At 49.9% G+C, this 24,041-nt stretch overlaps 1 protein-coding gene across 3 annotated transcripts in view; it reads left to right on the forward strand.

Moving 5' to 3' along the window:
* Positions 1–24,041, forward strand: part of LOC147102997 (ras-associating and dilute domain-containing protein-like) — a 148,010-nt gene that overhangs the window by 93,413 nt on the left and 30,556 nt on the right. For all 3 annotated transcript variants that reach the window (XM_085964020.1, XM_085964019.1, XM_085964018.1), the window contains exons 11-12: positions 1,611–1,755; positions 5,698–5,885. In XM_085964020.1, coding sequence (XP_085820146.1) covers positions 1,611–1,755; positions 5,698–5,885 — 333 coding nt within the window. The remainder of the gene's footprint in view (positions 1–1,610; positions 1,756–5,697; positions 5,886–24,041) is intronic.

Consider the following 24,041-nt stretch of genomic DNA (forward strand, 5'->3'; position numbering starts at 1 on the left):
AGTGTGCCGCCAGTGTTACACAGCTTCTCTCCTCTCCCAGTAGGAATGGGAGTTTTTGGTTGTCATTCAGATTTCTGAAATCAGGGCATATTTGTGAGAATTTTTGGTAGAAATTCTCCCTGATGCCCTGATATTTTCCACAAGCTGTGAGGAAGTGCATCTCTGTCTCCACCACTCCCTGACTGCAGTGAGAGCATATCCTGTCCTCTCTTGGCAGCCTGGTCTGCCTGTGTCTGCCTTTTTCGATCGCTAGGCTATGTTCGCTAAGTCTGTACCTTGTCAAGGTTCTTCTCAGTTTGTTATCCTTTACCATGGTCAGGTAATCAGCTATGTTGTATTGTCTGTTTAGGGCCAAGTAGCAATTGAGTTTGCTTTGGGTTTTTGTTGTTTCTGCCCAATATGTCAGATATTTTTCCTTTTGCTTAGCGACGATTGTGTTGGGTCGAATTCTTTGTGTTACCCTGCCACTGTCCTGGGGCTGGTTATTGTTAGTATTGTTAGTAGTTACTTCACTGAGTCCCAGGACTAGTTGACTGAGGGTATTCTTCTTTATGGTCAGCTCTTGGCATTTCAGGGCGTCGTAGTGATAGCATTGGGGATTGCTCATTTGTAGGTGATTCCAAAATTTGGTGGCTCTTTTTTGGATAGTGATTATTAATGGATATTGGCCTAGTTCCGCCCTGCATGCATTGTTTACTGTTTTCCTTTGAGTCCGGAGGATACTTTTACAGAATTCTGCATGTAGGATCTCAATTGGGTGTTTGTCCCATTTTGCAAATTCTTGTTGAGTTAGCGGTCCCCACACCTCACTGCCATAGAGTGCAATTGGTTCAATTACTGATTTGAAAATTTTGAGCCAAATGCTAATGGATTTCTATTTGGATTGATTTTTTGATGCATAGAAAGCCCTTCTTGCTTTCTCTTTCAGTTCATTCACAGCGACTCCCTCCCGTCCCGCCCGACTCCCCCCGCCCCCCCGACACCCTCCCCCGCCCCTACTGACTCCCTCCCCCGACTCCCTCCCGTCCCCGCCCGACTCCCCTGCCCCCCCGACACCCTCCCCCGCCCCTACTGACTCCCTCCCGCCCCCCCGACACCCTCCCCCGCCCCTACTGACTCCCCCCCCGACTCCCTCACGCCCCCCCCCGACACCCCCCCTCCCCCGCCCCTACTGACTCCCCCCCCCCCGACTCCCTCCTGCTCCCCCGCTCCCCCCCGACACCCTCCCCCGCCCCTACTGACCCCCTCCCGCCTCCCCCACCCTCCCCCGCCTCCCCCGACACACTCCCCCCACCCCTACTGACTCCCCCGCCCCTACTGACTCACTCCCCCGCCCCTACTGACTCCCTCCCCTACTGACTCCCTCCCCCGCCCCCACTGACTCCCTCCCCCGCCCCTACTGACTCCCTCCCCCGCCCCTACTGACTCCCTCCCCGCCCCCACTGACTCCCTCCCCCACTGACTCCCTCCCCCGCCCCTACTGACTCCCTCCCCCAACCCTTTGCCCGGCACCCCCGCCCCCCCACCCCATTCACACACTCACTATACACCAGCCCTGTACGAACACACACAGACAGGTAACTATGATGAACCTTTACTTTCTCCCGCAGGCTAACTGGAGGTCTTTGCGCAGTGACTTTGTCAGTCTTAACCCATCCCAGCTCCATCACATGCTGAGGGAATACAATCCAGGCCGACCCTGCCCGCCTGTCTGGAGCCCAGTCCCCGAGGACCAGCACGCAGCACTCAGAACAGGTGAGCACAGCTTTCACACATTACTGTTTATTAAGCTCATTCGTGTGCGAGATGAAACTTTCCATTTCAGGCATTCCACTGCCCCATCAAACACTCCCAGGGCAGGTACAGCACGGGGTTAGATACAGAGTAAAGCTCCCTCTACACTGTCCCATCAAACACTCCCAGGACAGGTACAGCACGGGTTAGATACAGAGTAAAGCTCCCTCTACACTGTCCCATCAAACACTCCCAGGACAGGTACAGCACGGGGTTAGATACAGAGTAAAGCTCCCTCTACACTGTCCCATCAAACACTCCCAGGACAGGTACAGCACGGGTTAGATACAGAGTAAAGCTCCCTCTACACTGTCCCATCAAACACTCCCAGGGCAGATACAGCACGGGTTAGATACAGAGTAAAGCTCCCTCTACACTGTCCCATCAAACATTCCCAGGGCAGGTACAGCACGGGTTAGATACAGAGTAAAGCTCCCTGTACACTGTCCCTTCAAACACTCCCAGGGCAGGTACAGCACGGGTTAGATACAGAGTAAAGCTCCCTCTACACTGTCCCATCAAACATTCCCAGGGCAGGTACAGCATGGGTTAGATACAGAGTAAAGCTCCCTCTACAGTGTCCCATCAAACATTCCCAGGGCAGGTACAGCATGGGTTAGATACAGAGTAAAGCTCCCTCTGCACTGTCCCATCAAACACTCCCAGGGCAGGTACTGCACGGGTTAGATACAGAATAAAGCTCCCTCTACACTGTCCCATCAAACACTCCCAGGACAGGTACAGCACGGGTTAGATACAGAGTAAAGCTCCCTCTGCACTGTCCCATCAAACACTCCCAGGGCAGGTACTGCACGGGTTAGATACAGAATAAAGCTCCCTCTACACTGTCCCATCAAACACTCCCAGGGCAGGTACAGCACGGGTTAGATACAGAGTAAAGCTCCCTCTACACTGTCCCATCAAACATTCCCAGGGCTGGTACAGCACGGGTTAGATACAGAGTAAAGCTCCCTCTACACTGCCCCATCAAACACTCCCAGGGCAGGTACAGTACGGGTTAGATACAGAGTAAAGCTCCCTCTACACTGTCCCATCAAACACTCCCAGGACAGGTACAGCACGGGTTAGATACAGAGTAAAGCTCCCTCTACACTGTCCCATCAAACACTCCCAGGGCAGGTACAGCACGGGTTAGATACAGAGTAAAGCTCCCTCTACACTGTCCCATCAAACACTCCCAGGGCAGGTACAGCACGGGGTTAGATACAGAGTAAAGCTCCCTCTACACGGACCCATCAAACACTCCCAGGGCAGGTACAGCACGGGGTTAGATACAGAGTAAAGCTCCCTCTACACTGTCCCATCAAACACTCCCAGGGCAGGTACAGTCCGGGTTAGATACAGAGTAAAGCTCCCTCTACACTGTCCCATCAAACACTCCCAGGGCAGGTACAGTCCGGGTTAGATACAGAGTAAAGCTCCCTCTACACTGTCTCATCAAACACTCCCAGGGCAGGTACAGTCCGGGTTAGATACAGAGTAAAGCTCCCTCTACACTGCCCCATCAAACACTCCCAGGGCAGGTACAGCACGGGTTAGATACAGAGTAAAGCTCCCTCTATTCAGTTGAGGGATATAGGTTGTGAACTGTGCATTGTGTCACTGAGCAATGGGGTTGGTCATAGGGACTGAAGTGATTTTTTTCAGTGATCTGTCTGTTACTGTGTTCCTGTTTTTCCCCATCACTGCTCAGCCACTGTCTCAGAAGGACATCCTTCCTGTACCCCAATGTTATCCTTTCCAATTCCCACACTGGTGCCCTGCTTCCGGCATGAATGAGCTGATCATTTTACTGCTGGATCTGGGGAATTTTGAGCTTTGATTCAAAGAGAAACTGCATTAAGTTTCTCCTCAAATAGGAGACGGGGAGGGGGGGACGGGGGGAGGGGGGACGGGGGGAGAGGAGAGAGGGGGGAGGGGGGAGACGGGGGGGGGGACGGGGGGAGGGGGGGGACGGGGGGAGAGGAGAGAGGGGGGAGGGGGGAGACGGGGGGGGGCGGGGCCCAGGATCCCAGATACAAAATCACTTCACAATGATCTCACTTCCTACTGAACGTTCTAGAATCCAATCTGCTGAACGCTTTGAGGGTTCGAATGGTGCGAGTTAGTGAGAGGAAGTTCAAGGAATGTTGCTGCATGATCTCATTTAATGTTCCATTAATCTTAAACACTTCCTGTAGTGATGTCACCAACAGAGCACAGATTTGATGTCCATCCCAGGCTGGCTTATTCACAGCCCATAGTGCGGATTTTGGTTTCCTTGACAACAGGAAGCAGCTGTTGTGATGTGGGGGAGGGGCGTCTCCAGTCGCCTCCTCTCATTCCACTGACTCCATCACTTGAGGGGATGCAGAGATTGGAGCACAAGTTTCTTCAGAAGCATTTCCCATCCGGCACAAACAGTTCTCCGTGGGAAGCCCTTGGGATCAAAGCAATTGGATTTATCAATAATCACTTCTTTTCCTGATTAAGTTGTAGGATTCTTTTCCTGGTCATTTTAGACCATCGGTATCAAAGCACAAACACTCCCAGGGCAGGTACAGCATGGGTTAGATACAGAGTAAAGCTCCCTCTACACTGTCCCATCAAACACTCCCAGGACAGGTACAGCATGGGTTAGATACAGAGTAAAGCTCCCTCTACACTGTCCCATCAAACACTCCCAGGACAGGTACAGCATGGGTTAGATACAGAGTAAAGCTCCCTCTACACTGTCCCATCAAACACTCCCAGGGCAGGTACAGCACGGGTTAGATACAGAGTAAAGCTCCCTCTACACTGTCCCATCAAACTCTCCCAGGGCAGGTACAGCACGGGTTAGATACAGAGTAAAGCTCCCTCTACACTGTCCCATCAAACTCTCCCAGGGCAGGTACAGCACGGGTTAGATACAGAGTAAAGCTCCCTCTACACTGTCCCAGCAAACACTCCCAGGGCAGGTACAGCACGGGTTAGATACAGAGTAAAGCTCCCTCTACACTGTCCCAGCAAACACTCCCAGGGCAGGTGCAGCACGGGTTAGATACAGAGTAAAGCTCCCTCTACACTGTCCCATCAAACACTCCCAGGGCAGGTACAGCACGGGTTAGATACAGAGTAAAGCTCCCTCTACACTGTCCCATCAAACACTCCCAGGGCAGGTACAGCACGGGTTAGATACAGAGTAAAGCTCCCTCTACACTGTCCCATCAAACACTCCCAGGGCAGGTACAACACGAGTTAGATACAGAGTAAAGCTCCCTCTACACTGCCCCATCAAACCCTCCCAGGGCAGGTACAGCACGGGTTAGATACAGAGTAAAGCTCCCTCTACACTGTCCCATCAAACACTCCCGGGGCAGGTACAGCACGGGTTAGATACAGAGTAAAGCTCCCTCTACACTGTCCCATCAAACACTCCCAGGGCAGGTACAGCACAGGTTAGATACAGAGTAAAGCTCCCTCTACACTGTCGCATCAAACACTCCCAGGGCAGGTACAGCACGGGTTAGATACAGAGTAAAGCTCCCTTCAGACAATGCAGTTAGACGAATTTCCCATCACTCTGCACTGGACTGGAACATGAGCGCTAACACGAACCGATTGTCATCTGCCTAACTGTACATGAGCAAAGCCTGCGATCTGCGTCACTGACCCTCATTGGCCTACTCACCGTTAGAAATTCAGTGGAAATCTTTTGCCAGATGATGGAGTGAGGTTTGTGTTACGAGCTAGGAAAGTGCTGAGTGGGGTGAGAGTGAGTTGGTGAGTCCTCTATTCAGGGAGTGCTTGGATTTCTGAAGGGAGGGCTGAAGCAGTTCTTGCCTCTAATGTCTGCCGGGATCCAGCACTGACTACCTCAGCACACTGCACGCTCTGACGGCTCTCTATTCTCCTCCTCAGCTGACATCCTGGAAAGCTTTGACAATCACCCGCCCCTGATCCTGCCTTCTAGCATGTTCCACATTGATCTGGGCAAGCCTGTCGCTGAGTATCAGGACCTCCCCTCACAGCTGGGGCGTGTCAAGGAGTTTCTGCAGCCGGAGGTGCTGACAACACCCGAGCAGACCAGCGGGACCGCAACCCAACAGGTAAACAATGAATGGCATTCGGAGGAAGCAAGCAAGCGTGGACAGTGACCTCGTGTGTCGAGAGAATCTCACAGGGGGGTTGGAGGTTCTCCATGAACCAACTTGCATTGAATAAGATCACCCTCATAATGACGTGGTTCTCAGGCTTATGAAATACATTTAAAGGAACATTTCTCATAGCCTGTCTCCCCTTTCAGTGACAATTTTAAATTGCATGTAAAAATTAGCAGGGCTCTGGGGAACGAGCCGGGGGAGTGGGATTAATCGGCGAGTCAGCACAGGCGCAATGGGCCGAATGACGACCTCCTGTGCTGTATGATTTTATGATGATGTCCCCCTCTTGACTCTCGAACCAGAGATAATAGTCTTCCCGATTCACTCTATTAAAACACGCCATCATTTTAAGAACCTCGATTAAGTCTCTTAGGCCTAGAAATTGGGTTCTGGCGCCAAGTTCGCCTGGGCACTGATTTTTGCACAGCGTTCGGAGCAGCAGCGATCGTCAGAAATTCAGTTGAAGTGCCCCTAGAGGGAGACGGGGTGAGGCTCGAGGCGCTCCGTGTCCCTCTTAGGGCGCTGAAACTGAATATCGTAGCGCAACGTGCCGCAACGCCACACGCTGTGGTACTGCAGGCCTTCCTCCCATTCTTAAGGGGGAGGGGCCTGCACCAGCGCGAGCCCCGATCGCGAGTGCCGGCAAAAGAGCCCGGCACCGAGGAGAAGTGCCGGGCTCTCGGGAAACAGCCGGCAATGCCGTGGGGGGGGGGGGACCAGGAGGCCGGGGACGGAGGTGCTGGCAGGCGGCCGCCGAACAAGTGGCCGCCCCGCACCTCCACCTTAACTTGCGCCTCTGCTGGCGCAGCAAGGCCCCGTGAACCAGACACGGGTAGCAAACGGCGCTACAGCGGCGTTCGCTACCAAATATCGCGTTCGGGGTGCGAATGGGGCGCTGCGCGCACCGATGACGTCATCGGTGGTGGCGCAGCGCAAATGGCTAACGCCACCATTAGCGCCCCCGCTGAATATCGCGGGAGGCGCAGCCAGTGGCGCTACAGCCACTGGCTGCCTCTTTAGGCGCTAACAGGTGGCGCTACTCACCCAATTTCTCCCCCTTAGTCTTCTGCGTTCCAGTGGAAATAGTCACAGTGTCTCCTGTCTCTTCTCATAACCATTGTTTCCCATTGCGGGGAGACCCCAGTCCGAGTGACGCCCCCTCCCACCAACACCTGTCATTTACTCATGCGACCATACACTCCAGTATTTCATTACATTCACAAATGGCCTTTCAGTAATGTCACAGAGAAACCCAACGCCTTTTCCCTTGGGACTGATCTTGACTTAATGCTTTGTCGGGAATTTTAATGGAAATTGGGAATGGGATGGTGATTGCGACCTGCTCCTGAATCTCAACACCTCCGGGACTTTCTGTGCAATATTGTGCTGGCTGGGCAGCCAGTTGTGCCGCACACGATCCATGTCGAGGTGGGCAGGACCTGTGGTGGGATGTCAAACTGCGCCAAAACACTTGCCCAACTCACCCTTGACAGCCAAACAGTCAGGACATAGACCCCCTCGATCATTTCAGCAGGAGGTAGGGTCTGCACCGCACATCACAGAGGAGACCCTGACATTGATAGACGGTCGCTACCTGTGTGTATCTTGGGAGCACTTGAGGTAAGCCGAGGTTTCAGAGGTCATGAATGGGCTGTATACCATTACCATGTGTATTAAACTGTGCTGGGTGCTGTCACTCTGTATATAAAGCATCGCCTGTCATTGTTACTCCGTGTACTTACACCAATATTAAACACGGGTATTCCTGAAATTTGTCCATTTTGTAAAGGGTCAGACCCAAATATATTTATTCGCATTCGGTGACTTTGTTCCAATTACTGTATCGAAAATTGTTCAGAGTTTGATTTTCCTCGAGACTCGCTTCCAGATCACAAATAACGTGAAATATCACCCACACACACACGCCAAATATGGCAAACGGGTCGGAGATTCCCGGCCCCGGGTCGGAGATTCCCGGCCCTACAACCTATATATTCTCAGCCCTTTACCCTATATATGCCTGGCCATACACCCTATAGATTCCTGGCCCCATGTCCTATATATTTTCAGCCCTATACCCTATAGATTTCCAGCACCACACCTTATAGATTCATGTCCCTGCAGCCTATAGATTCCTGGCCCTGCACCGCATAGATTCCTAGACATCTACCCTATAGCCCGGCACCCTATAGATCCCCAACCCTATAGATCCACGGCCCTCTATCCTATAGATTCCCATCCCCTACCCTATAGATTCCCTGTCATGTCCCCTATCGATTCCGGGCCCTGTACTCTAGATACCGGGTCATGTTCCCTTTAGATTACGGGCCCTGTACCCTATAGATTCCAGACCCGCTACCCTATAGTTTCCGGGACCTCTCTCCCACGGAGGCTCAGTCGTTGAGTATATGCATGACAGAGATCGATAGATTTGGGGATATTAAGGGGATCAAGGGATATGGGGATCAGGCGGGAAAGTTGAGATGAGGTAGAAGATCAGCCATGATCTTATTGAATGGCGGAGCAGGCTCGAGGGGCCGAATGGCCGACTCCTGCTCCTATTTCTTATGTTCTTACCCTATGGATTCCGGGCCCTGAACATGCAGGGACCACGTACTCCAAAATACAGATTGCATACTGTCCCAGCAGACTCCACCCCCTGTCAATCTCAGGTGTTTCTCCGCGGATACATCAGTGTCTGTGTTTATTTCACAGCGACCAGGCTAATCTGAGAAAACTGCTGATCTTGAGTCAAATTACTTCAGCCCGGGATGGGGAGGTGGGCGGGCAGTGAGAAGGCAAGGGTCAGAGTGTAGGACAGCACCAAGGTTAACAGCAGCCTGGTCGGAGACAAGGTAAAGAAGGAAGCAGTGAATGAGGTGAAGCCAAGCTTGGACTGAGTAGGCCTGTAAACTGCAGGAACACCGAGGGAGGGGATGAGTTCCACAGCTTTCTGGTTCTGGGAAAGAAGGAATTTGAGTGGGAGACCGAGTGATGAGTCTCGATTTCCACACAAGACAGGACTGAGACAGGATTTCAAATGTAAATTGCGATTGGGACGGTGTGACTGGTGCCGGGTTTGGCCTGTGTTGGAGCTGGCTCGGTGTGTGCGAGCGAACTCTCAATCACACGCTCTGGCTCTTGTCAGCTTCCCAGTTTCCATTGCTTGGCGGGCAGGCTGGGATGATCCAGAATCCTTCACTTCACTGCCACTTCAGTAACTGCAGCAAGAAATCACTTCTCGCCAAACATCGTCTTCATTCGAACATCTCGATGTGTAAATAGAAAGAACCTGCATTTCTGTAGCGCCTTTCACCACACCCCAAAGCGCTTTACAGCCAATTAAGTACTTTTTGAAGTGTAGTCACTGTTGTAATGTAGGAAATGCAGCAGCCAATTTATGCACAGCAAACTCCCACAAACAGCAACGTGATGATAACCAGATAATCTGTTTTTCGTGATGTTGGTTGAGGGATAAATATTCGCCCCAGGACACCGGGGAGAACACCCCTGCTCTTCTTTGGAATAGTGCCCTGGGATCTTTTACATCCACCTGAGAGAGCAGAGGGGGCCTCAGTTTAATGTCTCATTCGAAAGACGGCACCTCCGACAGTGCGGCGCTCCCTCATTACTGCCCCTCCGACAGTGCAGCACTTCCTCAGTACTGCCCCTCCGACAGTGCAGCGCTCCCTCAGTACTGTCCCTCTGACAGTGCAGCACTCCCTCACTACTGACCCTCCGACAGTGCAGCACTCCATCAGTACTGCCCCTTCGACAGTGCAGAGCTCCCTCAGTACTGCCCCTCCGACAGTGGGGCACTCCCTCAGTACTACCCCTCCGACAGTGCGGCGCTCCCTCAGTACTACCCCTCCGACAGTGCGGTGCTCCCTCAGTACTGCCCCTCCGACAGTGCAGCACTCCCTTAGTACTGCCCCTCCGACAGTGCAGCACTCCCTTAGTACTGCCCCTTCGACAGTGCAGAGCTCCCTCAGTACTGGCCCTCCGACAGTGGGGCACTCCCTCAGTACTACCCCTCTGACAGTGCGGTGCTCCCTCAGTACAGCCCCTTCCGACAGCGCAGCACTCCCGCAGTTCCAGCACTCCCGCAGTTCCGGCCCTCTGACAGTGCAGGGCTCCCTCAGTACTGCCTCTCTGACAGTGCAGTGCTCCCTCAGTACTGCCCCTCCGACAGTGCGGCGCTCCCTCAGTACTGCCCCTTCGACATTGCGGCGCTCCCTCAGTACTGCCCCTCCGACAGTGCAGCGCTCCCTCAGTACGACCCCTCCGACAGTGCAGCGCTCCCTCAGTACTGCCCCTCCGACAGTGCAGCGCTCCCTCAGTACTGCCCCTCCGACAGTGCAGCGCTCCCTCAGTACAGCCCCTTCCGACAGCGCAGCACTCCCGCAGTTCCGGCCCTCTGACAGTGCAGGGCTCCCTCAGTACTGCCTCTCCGACAGTGCAGAGCTCCCTCAGTACTGCCTCTCCGACAGTGCAGCGCTCCCTCAGTACTGCCCCTCCGACAGTGCGGCGCTCCCTCAGTACTGCCCCTCTGACAGTGCAGCACTCCCTCAGTACTGCCCCTCCAACAGTGCAGTGCTCCCTCAGTACTGCCCCTCCAACAGTGCAGTGCTCCCTCAGTACTGCCCCTCCGACAGTGCAGCGCTCCCTCAGTACTGCCCCTCCGACAGTGCAGCGCTCCCTCAGTACAGCCCCTCCGACAGTGCGGCGGTCCCTCAGTACTGCACTGGAGTGTCGGCCTGGATTTTGTGCTCAAGTCTCTGGAGTGGGACTTGAACCCAGAGCCTTCTGACTCCAAGGCGAGAGTGCTGCCCACTGAGCCACGGCTGACACAGAGACGTATTTATTTTGCTGGCTGCTCAATTGTTCTGTAACGTCTGACAGCAGAGCGCAGCGGTGTTCACTGTTTACATGATAACGGAGTAGGATCGAGACTGAAATCTGTAACCACTAAAATGTGCATGGTCAGATGAGGTGAGATTTGTACAATGGGACACAGCACGCTGCATTCTAACAGCGCAGAGTTTGGTGATAATCAGGTCTAGAATCATAGAATGATACAGAACAGAAGGAGGCCATTCGGCCCATCAGGCCTGTGCCAGCTCTTTGAACAAGCTCTCCAATTAATCCCATTCCCCTGCTCTTTCCCCAGAGCCCTCCTAATTTTTTGTTACAAGTATTTATCCAATTCCCTTTTGAAAGTTACTATTGAATCTGCTTCCACCGCCCTTTCAGGCAGCGCATTCCAGGACTAATACCTCACAAATTAAGCCTGGGTTTCTCAATGTGTCTCATGTCTTAACATTGCCTTGTGTTCATTGTCTAATTCCACATCTGCAAGTTCCTTGTCTTCTCACGTTACTAACAATAAAATGACATTCGATATTGACAATGAGAGTTCTATTGTGTGTGTTTCCTCTTTTCACAAACGTTCCTCTAATATTTCATCATTTTTCTGTCGACGGTTGACTGTGTTGGAGGTGAATCAGCACCACGTGCTCCCTCTGTGCCTCCGTGGAGCCGTGTCGTGTGCTACATAAACTCCACAGCTCCAGTGGTTAGCCAGCGATCCAACTTTAGATAGGACATTATTTTCATTTCACATTTAGTGATTTTGGCAAGACAGAGCTGTGTAAATATCCAGCACAACGCTGGCATTGTACTTCCTGGTGTGGCGCTCGGAATGCAGTTACACAGCACCAACAAGAGCTGGTTAACCATTTACCTGCCCTAACTGAGGCCCCGTGCAACTAGACAGTCATTAACCCTAGAAAAACGAGTCACACCGGGGCTGACTTTCCGCAGGAGTTCTCCCCCTGCGCCGCTGTGACTGTTTATACATTGTCCCTCCCTCTTTCACCAAAGTTATGACAGACAAGTGGGGGAATCGTCGGAAATTCACCCCCACTGTTCACTGTGACACTAGATCGATTGGTATTTATTCAACAGGGTACGGGTCACTCGCTGTGTAACTGTACAGAGTCACTGTTTATTCAGGGTAAGGGTCACTCACTGTGTAACTGTACAGAGTCACTGTTTATTCAGGGTATGGGTCACTCACTGTGTAACTGTACAGAGTCAGTGTTTATTCAGGGTAAGGGTCACTCACTGTGTAACTGTACAGAGTCACTGTTTATTCAGGGTAAGGGTCACTCACTGTAACTGTACAGAGTCACTGTTTATTCAGGGTAAGGGTCACTCACTAACTGTACAGAGTCACTGTTTATTCAGGGTGAGGGTCACTCACTGTAACTGTACAGAGTCACTGTTTATTCTGGGTAAGGGTCACTCACTGTGTAACTGTACAGAGTCACTGTTTATTCAGGGTAAGGGTCACTCACTGTGTAACTGTACAGAGTCACTGTTTATTCAGGGTAAGGGTCACTCACTGTGTAACTGTACAGAGTCACTGTTTATTCAGGGTAAGGGTCACTCACTGTGTAACTGTACAGAGTCACTGTTTATTCAGGGTAAGGGTCACTCACTAACTGTACAGAGCCACTGTTTATTCAGGGTAAGGGTCACTCACTGTACAGAGTCACTGTTTATTCAGGGTAAGGGTCACTCACTGTGTAACTGTACAGAATCACTGTTTATTCAGGGTAAGGGTCACTCACTAACTGTACAGAGTCACTGTTTATTCAGGGTAAGGGTCACTCACTGTAACTGTGCAGTCACTGTTTATTCAGGGTAATGGTCACTCACTGTACCTGTACAGAGTCTCTGTTTATTCAGGGTATGGGTCACTCACTGTAACTGCACAGAGTCACTCTTTATTCTGGGTATGGGTCACTCACTAACTGTACAGAGTCACTGTTTATTCAGGGTAAGGGTCACTCACTGTAACTGTACAGAGTCACACTTTATTCTGGGTAAGGGTCACTCACTGTCCCTGCACAGAGTCACTGTTTATTCAGGGTAAGGGTCACTCACTGTGTAACTGTACAGAGTCACTGTTTATTCAGGGTAAGGGTCACTCACTGTAACTGTACAGAGTCACACTTTATTCTGGGTAAGGGTCACTCACTGTAACTGTACAGAGTCACTGTTTATTCAGGATAAGCGTCACTCACTGTAACGGGACAGAGTCACTGTTTATTCAGGGTAAGGGTCACTCACTGTGTAACTGTACAGAGTCACTGTTTATTCAGGATAAGGGTCACTCACTAACTGTACAGAGTCACTGTTTATTCAGGGTAAGGGTCACTCACTGTAACTGTACAGAGTCACTGTTTATTCAGGGTAAGGGTCACTCACTGTAACTGTGCAGAGTCACTGTTTATTCAGGGTAAGGGTCACTCACTGTGTAACTGTACAGAGTCACTGTTTATTCAGGGTAAGAGTCACTCACTGTAACTGTACAGAGTCACTGTTTATTCAGGGTAAGGGTCACTCACTGTAACTGTACAGAGTCACTGTTTATTCAGGGTAAGGGTCACTCACTGTAACTGTACAGAGTCACTGTTTATTCAGGGTAAGGATCACTCACTGTAACTGTACAGAGTCACTGTTTATTCAGGGTAAGGGTCACTCACTGTGTAACTGTACAGAGTCACTGTTTATTCAGGGTAAGGGTCACTCACTGTGTAACTGTACAGAGTCACTGTTTATTCAGGGTAAGGGTCACTCACTGTAACTGTACAGAGTCACTGTTTATTCAGGGTAAGGGTCACTCACTGTGTAACTGTACAGAGTCACTGTTTATTCAGGGTAAGGGTCACTCACTGTGTAACTGTACAGAGTCACTGTTTATTCAGGGTAAGGGTCACTCACTGTGTAACTGTGCAGAGTCACTGTTTATTCAGGGTAAGGGTCACTCACTGTAACTGCACAGAGTCACTGTTTATTCAGGGTAAGGGTCACTCACTGTAACTGTGCAGAGTCACTGTTTATTCAGGGTAAGGGTCACTCACTGTAACTGTGCAGAGTCACTGTTTATTCAGGGTAAGGGTCACTCACTGTAACTGTACAGAGTCACTGTTTATTCAGGGTAAGGGTCACTCACTGTAACTGTGCAGAGTCACTGTTTATTCAGGGTAAGGGTCACTCACTGTGTAACTGTGCAGAGTCACTGTTTATTCAGGGTAAGGGTCACTCACTGTAACTGTGCAGAGTCACTGTTTATTCAGGGTAAGGGTCACTCACTGTAACTGTACAGAGTCACTGTTTATTCAGGGTAAGCGTCACTCACTGTAACGGGACAGAGTCACTGTTTATTCTGGGTAAGGGTCACTCACTGTGTAACTGTGCAGAGTCACTGTTTATTCAGGGTAAGGGTCACTCACTGTAACTGTACAGAGTCACTGTTTATTCAGGGTAAGGGTCACTCACTGTGTAACTGTACAGAGTCACTGTTTATTCAGGGTAAGGGTCACTCACTGTAACTGCAGAGTCACTGTTTATTCAGGGTAAGGGTCACTCACTGTGTAACTGTACAGAGTCACTATTTATTCAGGGTAAGGGTCACTCACTAACTGTACAGAGTCACTCTTTATTCTGGGTAAGGGTCACTCACTGTAACTGTACAGAGTCACTCTTTATTCAGGGTAAGGGTCACTCACTGTAACTGTACAGAGTCACTGTTTATTCAGGGTAAGGGTCACTCACTAACTGTACAGAGTCACTGTTTATTCAGGGTGAGGGTCACTCACTGTGTAACTGTGCAGAGTCACTGTTTATTCAGGGTAAGGGTCACTCACTAACTGTACAGAGTCACTGTTTATTCAGGGTAAGGGTCACTCATTGTAACTGTACAGAGTCACTGTTTATTCAGGGTAAGGGTCACTCACTAACTGTACAGAGTCACTGTTTATTCAGGGTAAGGGTCACTCACTAACTGTACAGAGTCACTGTTTATTCAGGGTAAGGCTCACTCACTGTAACTACAGAGTCACTGTTTATTCAGAGTAAGGGTCACTCACTAACTGTACAGAGTCACTATTTATTCAGGGTAAGGGTCACTCACTGTGTAACTACAGAATCACTGTTTATTCAGGGTAAGGGTCACTCACTAACTGTACAGAGTCACTGTTTATTCAGGGTAAGGGTCACTCACTGTGTAACTGTGCAAAGTCACTGTTTATTCAGGGTAAGGGTCACTCACTGTAACTGTACAGAGTCACTCTTTATTCAGGGTGAGGGTCACTCACTGTAACTGTACAGAGTCACTGTTTATTCAGGGTAAGGGTCACTCACTGTAACTGTACAGAGTCACTGTTTATTCAGGGTAAGGGTCACTCACTGTGTAACTGTACAGAGTCACTGTTTATTCAGGGTAAGGGTCACTCACTGTGTAACTGTACAGAGTCACTGTTTATTCAGGGTAAGGGTCACTCACTGTAACTGTACAGAGTCACTGTTTATTCAGGGTAAGGGTCACTCACTGTAACTGTACAGAGTCACTGTTTATTCAGGGTAAGGGTCACTCACTGTGTAACTGTACAGAGTCACTGTTTATTCAGGGTAAGGGTCACTCACTGTAACTACAGAGTCACTGTTTATTCAGGGTAAGGGTCACTCACTAACTGTACAGAGTCACTGTTTATTCAGGGTAAGGGTCACTCACTGTGTAACTGTACAGAGTCACTGTTTATTCAGGGTAAGGGTCACTCACTGTAACTGTACAGAGTCACTGTTTATTCAGGGTAAGGGTCACTCACTGTAACTGTACAGAGTCACTGTTTATTCAGGGTAAGGCTCACTCACTGTGTAACTGTACAGAGTCACTGTTTATTCAGGGTAAGGGTCACTCACTAACTGTACAGAGTCACTGTTTATTCAGGGTAAGGGTCACTCATTGTAACTGTACAGAGTCACTGTTTATTCAGGGTAAGGGTCACTCACTGTGTAACTGTACAGAGTCACTGTTTATTCAGGGTAAGGGTCACTCACTGTAACTGTACAGAGTCACTGTTTATTCAGGGTAAGGGTCACTCACTGTAACTGTACAGAGTCACTGTTTATTCAGGGTAAGGGTCACTCACTAACTGTACAGAGTCACTGTTCATTCAGGGTAAGGGTCACTCACTGTGTAACTGTACAGAGTCACTGTTTATTCAGGGTAAGGGTCACTCACTGTAACTGTACAGAGTCACTGTTTATTCAGAGTAAGGGTCACTCACTAACTGTACAGAGTCACTATTTATTCAGGGTAAGGGTCACTCACTGTAACTGTACAGAATCACTGTTTATTCAGGGTAAGGGTCACTCACTGTAACTGTGCAAAGTCACTGTTTATTCAGGGTAAGGGTCACTCACTGTAACTGTACAGAGTCACTGTTTATTCAGGGTAAGGGTCACTCACTGTAACTGTACAGAGCCACTGTTTATTCAGGGTGAGGGTCACTCACTGTAACTGTACAGAGTCACTGTTTATTCAGGGTCACTCACTGTAACTGTACAGAGTCACTGTTTATTCAGGGTAAGGGTCACTCACTGTGTAACTGTACAGAGTCACTGTTTATTCAGGGTGAGGGTCACTCACTGTAACTGTACAGAGCCACTGTTTATTCAGGGTAAGGGTCACTCACTGTAACTGTACAGAGTCACTGTTTATTCAGGGTGAGGGTCACTCACTGTAACTGTACAGAGCCACTGTTTATTCAGGGTAAGGGTCACTCACTGTGTAACTGTACAGAGTCACTGTTTATTCAGGGTGAGGGTCACTCACTGTGTAACTGTACAGAGTCACTGTTTATTCAGGGTAAGGGTCACTCGCTAACTGTACAGAATCACTGTTTATTCAGGGTAAGGGTCACTCACTAACTGTACAGAGTCACTGTTTATTCAGGGTAAGGGTCACTCACTAAGTGTACAGAGTCACTGTTTATTCAGGGTAAGGGTCACTCACTGTAACTGTACAGAGTCACTGTTTATTCAGGGTAAGGGTCACTCACTGTAACTGTACAGAGTCACTGTTTATTCAGGGTAAGGGTCACTCACTGTGTAACTGTACAGAGTCACTGTTTATTTAGGGTAAGGGTCACTCACTGTAAGTGTGCAGAGTCACTGTTTATTCAGGGTAAGGGTCACTCACTGTGTAACTGTACAGAGTCACTGTTTATTCAGGGTAAGGGTCACTCACTGTGTAACTGTACAGAGTCACTGTTTATTCAGGGTAAGGGTCACTCACTGTAACTGTACAGAGTCACTGTTTATTCAGGGTAAGGGTCACTCACTGTGTAACTGTACAGAGTCACTGTTTATTTAGGGTAAGGGTCACTCACTGTAAGTGTGCAGAGTCACTGTTTATTCAGGGTAAGGGTCACTCACTGTGTAACTGTACAGAGTCACTGTTTATTCAGGGTAAGGGTCACTCACTGTGTAACTGTACAGAGTCACTGTTTATTCAGGGTAAGAGTCACTCACTGTGTAACTGTACAGAGTCACTGTTTATTCAGGGTAAGGGTCACTCACTGTAACTGTACAGAGTCACTGTTTATTCAGGGTAAGGGTCACTCACTGTGTAACTGTACAGAGTCACTGTTTATTTAGGGTAAGGGTCACTCACTGTAAGTGTGCAGAGTCACTGTTTATTCAGGGTAAGGGTCACTCACTGTGTAACTGTACAGAGTCACTGTTTATTCAGGGTAAGGGTCACTCACTGTGTAACTGTACAGAGTCACTGTTTATTCAGGGTAAGGGTTACTCACTGTGTAACTGTGTGATTTTTGCCGGAGTAGATTAACGGTAACAGGCTGAGAGAAGCACAATAGGCAGTTGCTCGTTGCTGTGTCGGGTGAATTCATTTGAACTGTGAGCCGGAAGCATTTGACATTTGATGGCTGTTAAGTATGTGTATTGTATTGAACAATTAACACAAAGACTTAAACGTATAACTCAAACAGGTCTTTACTGGTTGGAGGTAGGGACTGCACGTAGGTCTTTACTTCAGGCCCACAGGCGGGAACTGAGGGGAGATCAGTACCCACAGTACTATTTATACCCCTATGGCCAGGAGTGGTACTGCGTATCACTACTCCCTACAAGTAGTGCAGTCCTGTCCATAGGTTCAAAGTAGCACACATATTACATACACAACAATGGCCAGGTTCGAAGATGGCTGGGTGTGTCATTCTTATTTTGGAGTATCTGAGCAGAGTTTTAAACCACAGTAACAAATAAGGACACATCAAAGAGCAGCTCGAGAGTGTCTAATTACACACGGGGGCCGTGTTCAGGCTCAATCTCCTACAACCTGTTGACTTCCAAATCCCATAACGCCAATGGCTGCCAAATCCTCCTCACCGACACCCAATCCCTGAGGAGATCTGGGCGGCTCTATAACGGACGGGTTCTATAACGGCGGGTTCTATAACGGGCAAGTTCTATAACGGGCGGTTCTATAACGGGCCGGTTCTGTAACAGGCGCGCTCTGTAACGGGCGGTTCTCTAGTGGGCGGCACTCTAACGGGCGCGCTCTGTAACGGGCGCGCTCTATAATGGGCTAGGCTCTCTAACGGGCGGGTTCTCCAACGGGCGGTTCTCCAACGGGCGAGTTCTCCAACGGGCGGGTTCTATAACGGGCACGCTCTGTAACGGGCGGTTCTAACGGGCGACGCTCTGTAACGGGCGGTTCTCTAGCGGGCGCGCTCTAACGGGCGACGCTCTGTAACGGGCGCGCTCTATAACGGGCTCGGCTCTCTAACGGGCGGGTTCTCCAACGGGCGGGTTCTATAACGGGCACGCTCTGTAACGGGCGGTTCTAACGGGCGACGCTCTGTAACGGGCGGTTCTCTAGCAGGCGCGCTCTAACGGGCGACGCTCTGTAACGGGCACGCTCTAACGGGCATGCTCTGTAACGAGCAGCTCTCTAGCGGGCGGCGCTCTGTAACGGGCACGCTCTAACGGGCGGCGCTCTGTAACGAGCAGCTCTCTAGCGGGCGGCGCTCTGTAACGGGCACGCTCTAACGGGCGTGCTCTGTAACGAGCAGCTCTCTAGCGGGCGGCGCTCTGTAACGGGCACGCTCTAACGGGCGGTGCTCTGTAACGAGCAGCTCTCTAGCGGGCGGCGCTCTGTAACGGGCACGCTCTAACGGGCGGCGCTCTGTAACGAGCAGCTCTCTAGCGGGCGCGCTCTAACGGGCGACGCACTGTAACGGGCACGCTCTAACGGGCGTGCTCTGTAACGAGCTGCTCTCTAGCGGGCGGCGCTCTGTAACGGGCGCGCTCTGCTCCAGCAGATTACCTCTCAGATGAAGACGACGATAATGCACCTGAGTATCGGTTTGTACTGAGACTCATTTCACGTGGAACTGTTGCTGGTTCTAGGGAGTCTGGCCAGGGTTTGAACCCTCGTATATTTAAAGCTGGACTTCACTCACTCTGCGTTCCAGAGACAGGTACATGAAGTACTCGGTCCTTCTGCTCGGGAATGTGCCGAGAACAGAGAGAAAACAGGCCAGTTCAAAAAAACACCTTCCAAACTGAACGCAGTGTGTTCAAAGGCAGCTCTGTCGCAGGTCGCTTGGACATCTGGACACAGTGTGGGCAATCTTATCGAGTCATCGAGTTTTTCAGCACAGAAAGAGGCCCTTCGGCCCATCGTGTCCACGCCGGCCATCAAGCCCTGTCTATTCTAATCCCATTTTCCAGCACTTGGTCCGTAGCCTTGTCTGCTATGGCGTTTCAAGTGCTCATCTAAATGCTTCTTGAATGTTGAGGGTTCCTGCCTCTACCACCCTTTCAGGCAGTGAGTTCCCGATTCCAACCACCCTCTGGGTGAAAAAGTTTTTCCTCAAATCCCCTCTAAACCTCCTGCCCCTCACCTTGAAACTATGCCCCCTGGTTATTGACCCCTCTACTAAGGGGAAAAGTTCCTTCTATCTAACCGATCTATGCCCCTCATAATTTTGTACACCTCGATCAGGTCCCCCCTCAGCCTTCTCTGCTCTAAGGAAAACAACCCCAGCCTGTCCAGTCTCTCTTCATAGCTGAAGCGCTCCAGCCCAGGTAACATCCTGGTGAATCTCCTCTGCACCCTCTCCAATGCAATCACATCCTTCCTATAGTGTGGTGACCAGAACTGCACACAGTACTCCAGCTGTGGCCAACTAGCATTTTGTACAGCTCCATCATAACCTCCCTGCTCTTATATTCTATGCCTCGGCTAATGAAGGCAAGTATCCCATATGCCTTTATAACCACCTTATCTACCTGTCCTGCTACCTTCAGGGACCTATGTGCATACGCACCAAGGTCCCTCTGATCCTCTGTCCTTCCTAGGGTCCTACCATTCATTGTGTATTCCCTTGCCTTGTTAGTCCTCCCAAAATGCATCACCTCTCACTTTTCAGGGTTAAATTCCATTTGCCACTGTTCTGCCCATCTGACCAACCCATCTATATCATCCTGTAGCCTGAGGCTTCCCTCCTCGCTATTTACCACTCCACCAATTTTCGTGTCATCTGCGAACTTACTGATCATACCTCCTACATTCATATCTAAATCATTAATGTACACTACAAACAGCAAGGGACCAGCACCAATCCCTGCGGTACACCACTGGACACAGGCTTCCAGTCACAAAAACAACCTTTGACCATCACTCTCTGCCTCCTAACACTAAGCCAATTTTGGATCCAATGTGCCAAATTGCCCTGGATCCCATGGGCTCTTACCTTCTTGACCAGTCTCCCATGCGGGACTTTGTCAAAAGCCTTACTGAAGTCCATGTAGACTACATCAACTGCACGACCCTCATCCAAACACCTAGTCACCCCCTCGAAAAATTCAATCAAATTGGTCAGACATGATCTCCCCCTGACAAAGCCATGCTGACTATCCTTGATTAATCCTTACCTCCCCAAGTGGAGGCTAATTCTGTCCCTCAGAATTTTTTCCAATAATTTCCCTACCACTGATGTTAGGCTCACTGGCCTGTAATTCCCTGGTTTATCCCTACTACCCTTCTTGAACAATGGTACTATGTTAGCTGTTCTCCAGTCCTCTGGCACCTCCCCTGTGGTCAGAGAGGTTCTGAAAATTTGTGTCAGAGCCCCTACAATCTCCCCCCTTGCCTCACACAGCAGCCTGGGATACATCTCGTCTGGGCCTGGGGATTTATCCACTTTCAAGCCCGCTAAAACTGCTAGTACCTCCTCCCTCTCAATACTAATTTGTTCAAGTGTATCACAATCCCCCTGCCTGATTTCTATGCCTACATCATCCTTCTCTATAATGATCACAGATGCAAAATATTCATTTAAAACCTCACCTACATCTTCCGGCTCTACACACAGATTGCCACTTTGGTCCCTAATGGGCCCTACTCTTTCCCTGGTTATCCTCTTTCCCTTAATATACTTATAAAACACCTTGGGATTTTCCTTTATTTTGCCCGCCAGTATTTTTCATGCCCCCTCTTCGCTCTCCTAAATTCTTTTTTAAGTACCCCCCTGCACTTTCTATACTCCTCTAGGGCTTCCACTGTTTTTAGTCCTTTATATCTGCCAAAAGCCTCCCTTTTTCTCCTAATCCATTCTTGTATATCCCTTGACATCCAGGGTTCCCTGGACTTGTTGGTCCCACCCTTGACCTTTACGGGAACATGTTGGCGCTGTACTCTCTCTATTTCCTTTCTGAAAGACTCCCACTGCTCTGATGTGGATTTTCCTACAAGTAGCTGATCCCAGTCCACTTTGGCCAGATCCTGCCTTATCATATTAAAATCGGCATTCCCCCAATTTAGAACCTTTATTTCTGCTCCATCTTTGTCCTTTTCCATGACTACCTTAAATCTCCCCGAATTATGGTCACTGACACTAAAATGCACTCCTACTGACACTTCTACCACTTGCCCGGCTACATTCCCTAGAATTAGGTCCAGTACCGCCCCCTCTCTTGTAGGACTTTCTACATACTGGCTCAAAAAGCTCTCCTGGATGCACTTTAAGAATTCCACACCCTCTAAGCCTTTCACACTCTGACTATCCCAGTTAATATTGGGGAAGTTGAAATCCCCTACTATTATTACCCTATTATTTCTACACTTCTCTGAGATTTGCCTACATATCTGTTCCTCTATCTCCCCCTGACTGTTTGGGGGCCTATAGTACACTCCCAGCAAAGTGTTTGCCCCCTTTTTGTTTTTAAGTTCTACCCATATGGCCTCATTAGAGGAACCTGCTAAGATATCATCCCTCCTTACAGCAGTAATTGACTCCTTGATTAATATTGCGACACCCCCTCCTCTTTTATACCCCCCTCTGTCTCGCCTGAAGATTCTATAGCCCGGAATATTGAGCTGCCAGTCCTGCCCCTCCCTCAACCATGTCTCTGTGATAGCAACAATATCATACTCCCATGTGTTCATCAACACCTTCAATTCATCTGCCTTACTCGCAAGACTCCTTGCATTAAAATAAATACCATCCAGCCTTGCCATACTCCCTTGTGCCGTTACATATTTGCTCTGCCTTCCAGGCTGACTTGTTTTTTCCTCTATATTTGGCTGTGCATCACCCCCTACTATAGCTCCACTCTGTATCCCATCCCCCTGCCAAGTTAGTTTAAACCCCCCCCCAACAGCACTAGCAAACCTCCCTGCAAGGATGTTGGTCCTGTTCCGGTTCAGGACCCTTGGCAGTGTTGGGTACTGGAGCGACTTGGGGTCCATGTTCACAATGTTAAAAGTGGCACCTCAAGTGGATTAGGCCATTAAAAAAAACTAAAGGAAGACTGGGTTTTAGGACAAGAGGTATAGAATCTAAGAATCGCCTGTCTCCGCTCCTGCCTCAGCTCATCTGCTGAAACCCTCTTCCATGCCTTTGTTACCTCCAGATTTGACTATTCGAACACTCTCCCGGCCGGCCTCCCATCTCCCACCCTCCATAAACTTCAGCTCATCCAAAACTCTGCTGCCCGTGTCCTAACTCGCACCCAGTCCCGTTCACCCATCACCCCCTGTGCTCGCTGACCTACATTGACTCCCGGTCCAGCAACGCCTCAATTTTTAAAATTCTCATCCTTGTTTTCAAATCCCTCCACGGCCCTCGCCCCTCCCTATCTCTGTAACCTCCTCCAGCCCCACAACCCTCCGAGATCTCTGCGCTCCTCCAATTCTGGCCTCGTGTGCATCCCCGATTTTAATCACTCCGCCGTTGGTGGCCGTGCCTTCAGCTGCCTGGGCCCTGAGCTCTGGAATTCCCTCCCTAAACCTCTCCGCCTCTCCTCCTTTAAACCTTCCTCTTTGACCAAGCCTTTGGTCACCTGTCCTAATATCGGTGTCAGATTTTGTTTGATAATCGCTCCTGTGAAGCACCTTGGGACATTTTACTACGTTAAAGGCGCTATATAAATACAAGTTGTTGTTAGTTTGCAAACCAATGTTTGCGGCCAAAATTGGCCATGAAAGAGAAAGGAAAGGAATAGAATGACAGCTATGGTAGGAGCAGGATGTGCTCGGGGAGAGCACGGGGGCTTCCCGGCCTGTGGCACCCCTCACCCAGCCCCTGTTCCACCACCGAAAAACCTCGAGGTTGGAACTTTGGAAAATGAATAGTTGAGAAAGGAAACTGAATATTCCTGGGGACTGAACGAGGGATAAAAACTCACCAAGCTTTGTGTTCTGGGGTTCAACACGGTGAGGGAGGCGGGAGAGTGTTAGAAGGACGGGACGCTTTAGGGATTTAAGAAGAGTGATTCAGAGCACTGAGCTTAGTTGTATCAATAAGATTGACAGGGATAACAGGAAGAGGGAGTGGTGTCACACAGAGGTCCCTCTCCCCTAGTGGGCTGTGGTTTGTAGTTGGAATGGGTTGGCCCAAAGGCTTGGCATTCATTCTGAAGAGGGCATTGGGCGATCAGGCATTTTAACACCTCCCGATCGGTCACATGGTACAAGGGAGCTGTGGTCAGACTGACCTCCAGTCAACCAGATGCTGAGCTGCCTGTGATCTCACCAGGGCTGAATGTGTAGAGATAGGGTGAATGGAGACAGATTCAATGCTGGGGATTCACCAGGGAGAGAGAGGGGGTGAGCTAAACCTTGCATTTATCAGAGATCGACATTCCAGGCCTTTTTTAAAATCTCCTACAAAACATTTTCTGTGTGTCATCACTTTGGATTGGGATGCAGTCAGAGAG

Source organism: Somniosus microcephalus, chromosome 21 (genome assembly GCF_052327205.1).
Source record: "Somniosus microcephalus isolate GS21.2 chromosome 21, FLI_Smic_1.0, whole genome shotgun sequence".
NCBI lineage: Eukaryota > Metazoa > Chordata > Chondrichthyes > Squaliformes > Somniosidae > Somniosus > Somniosus microcephalus.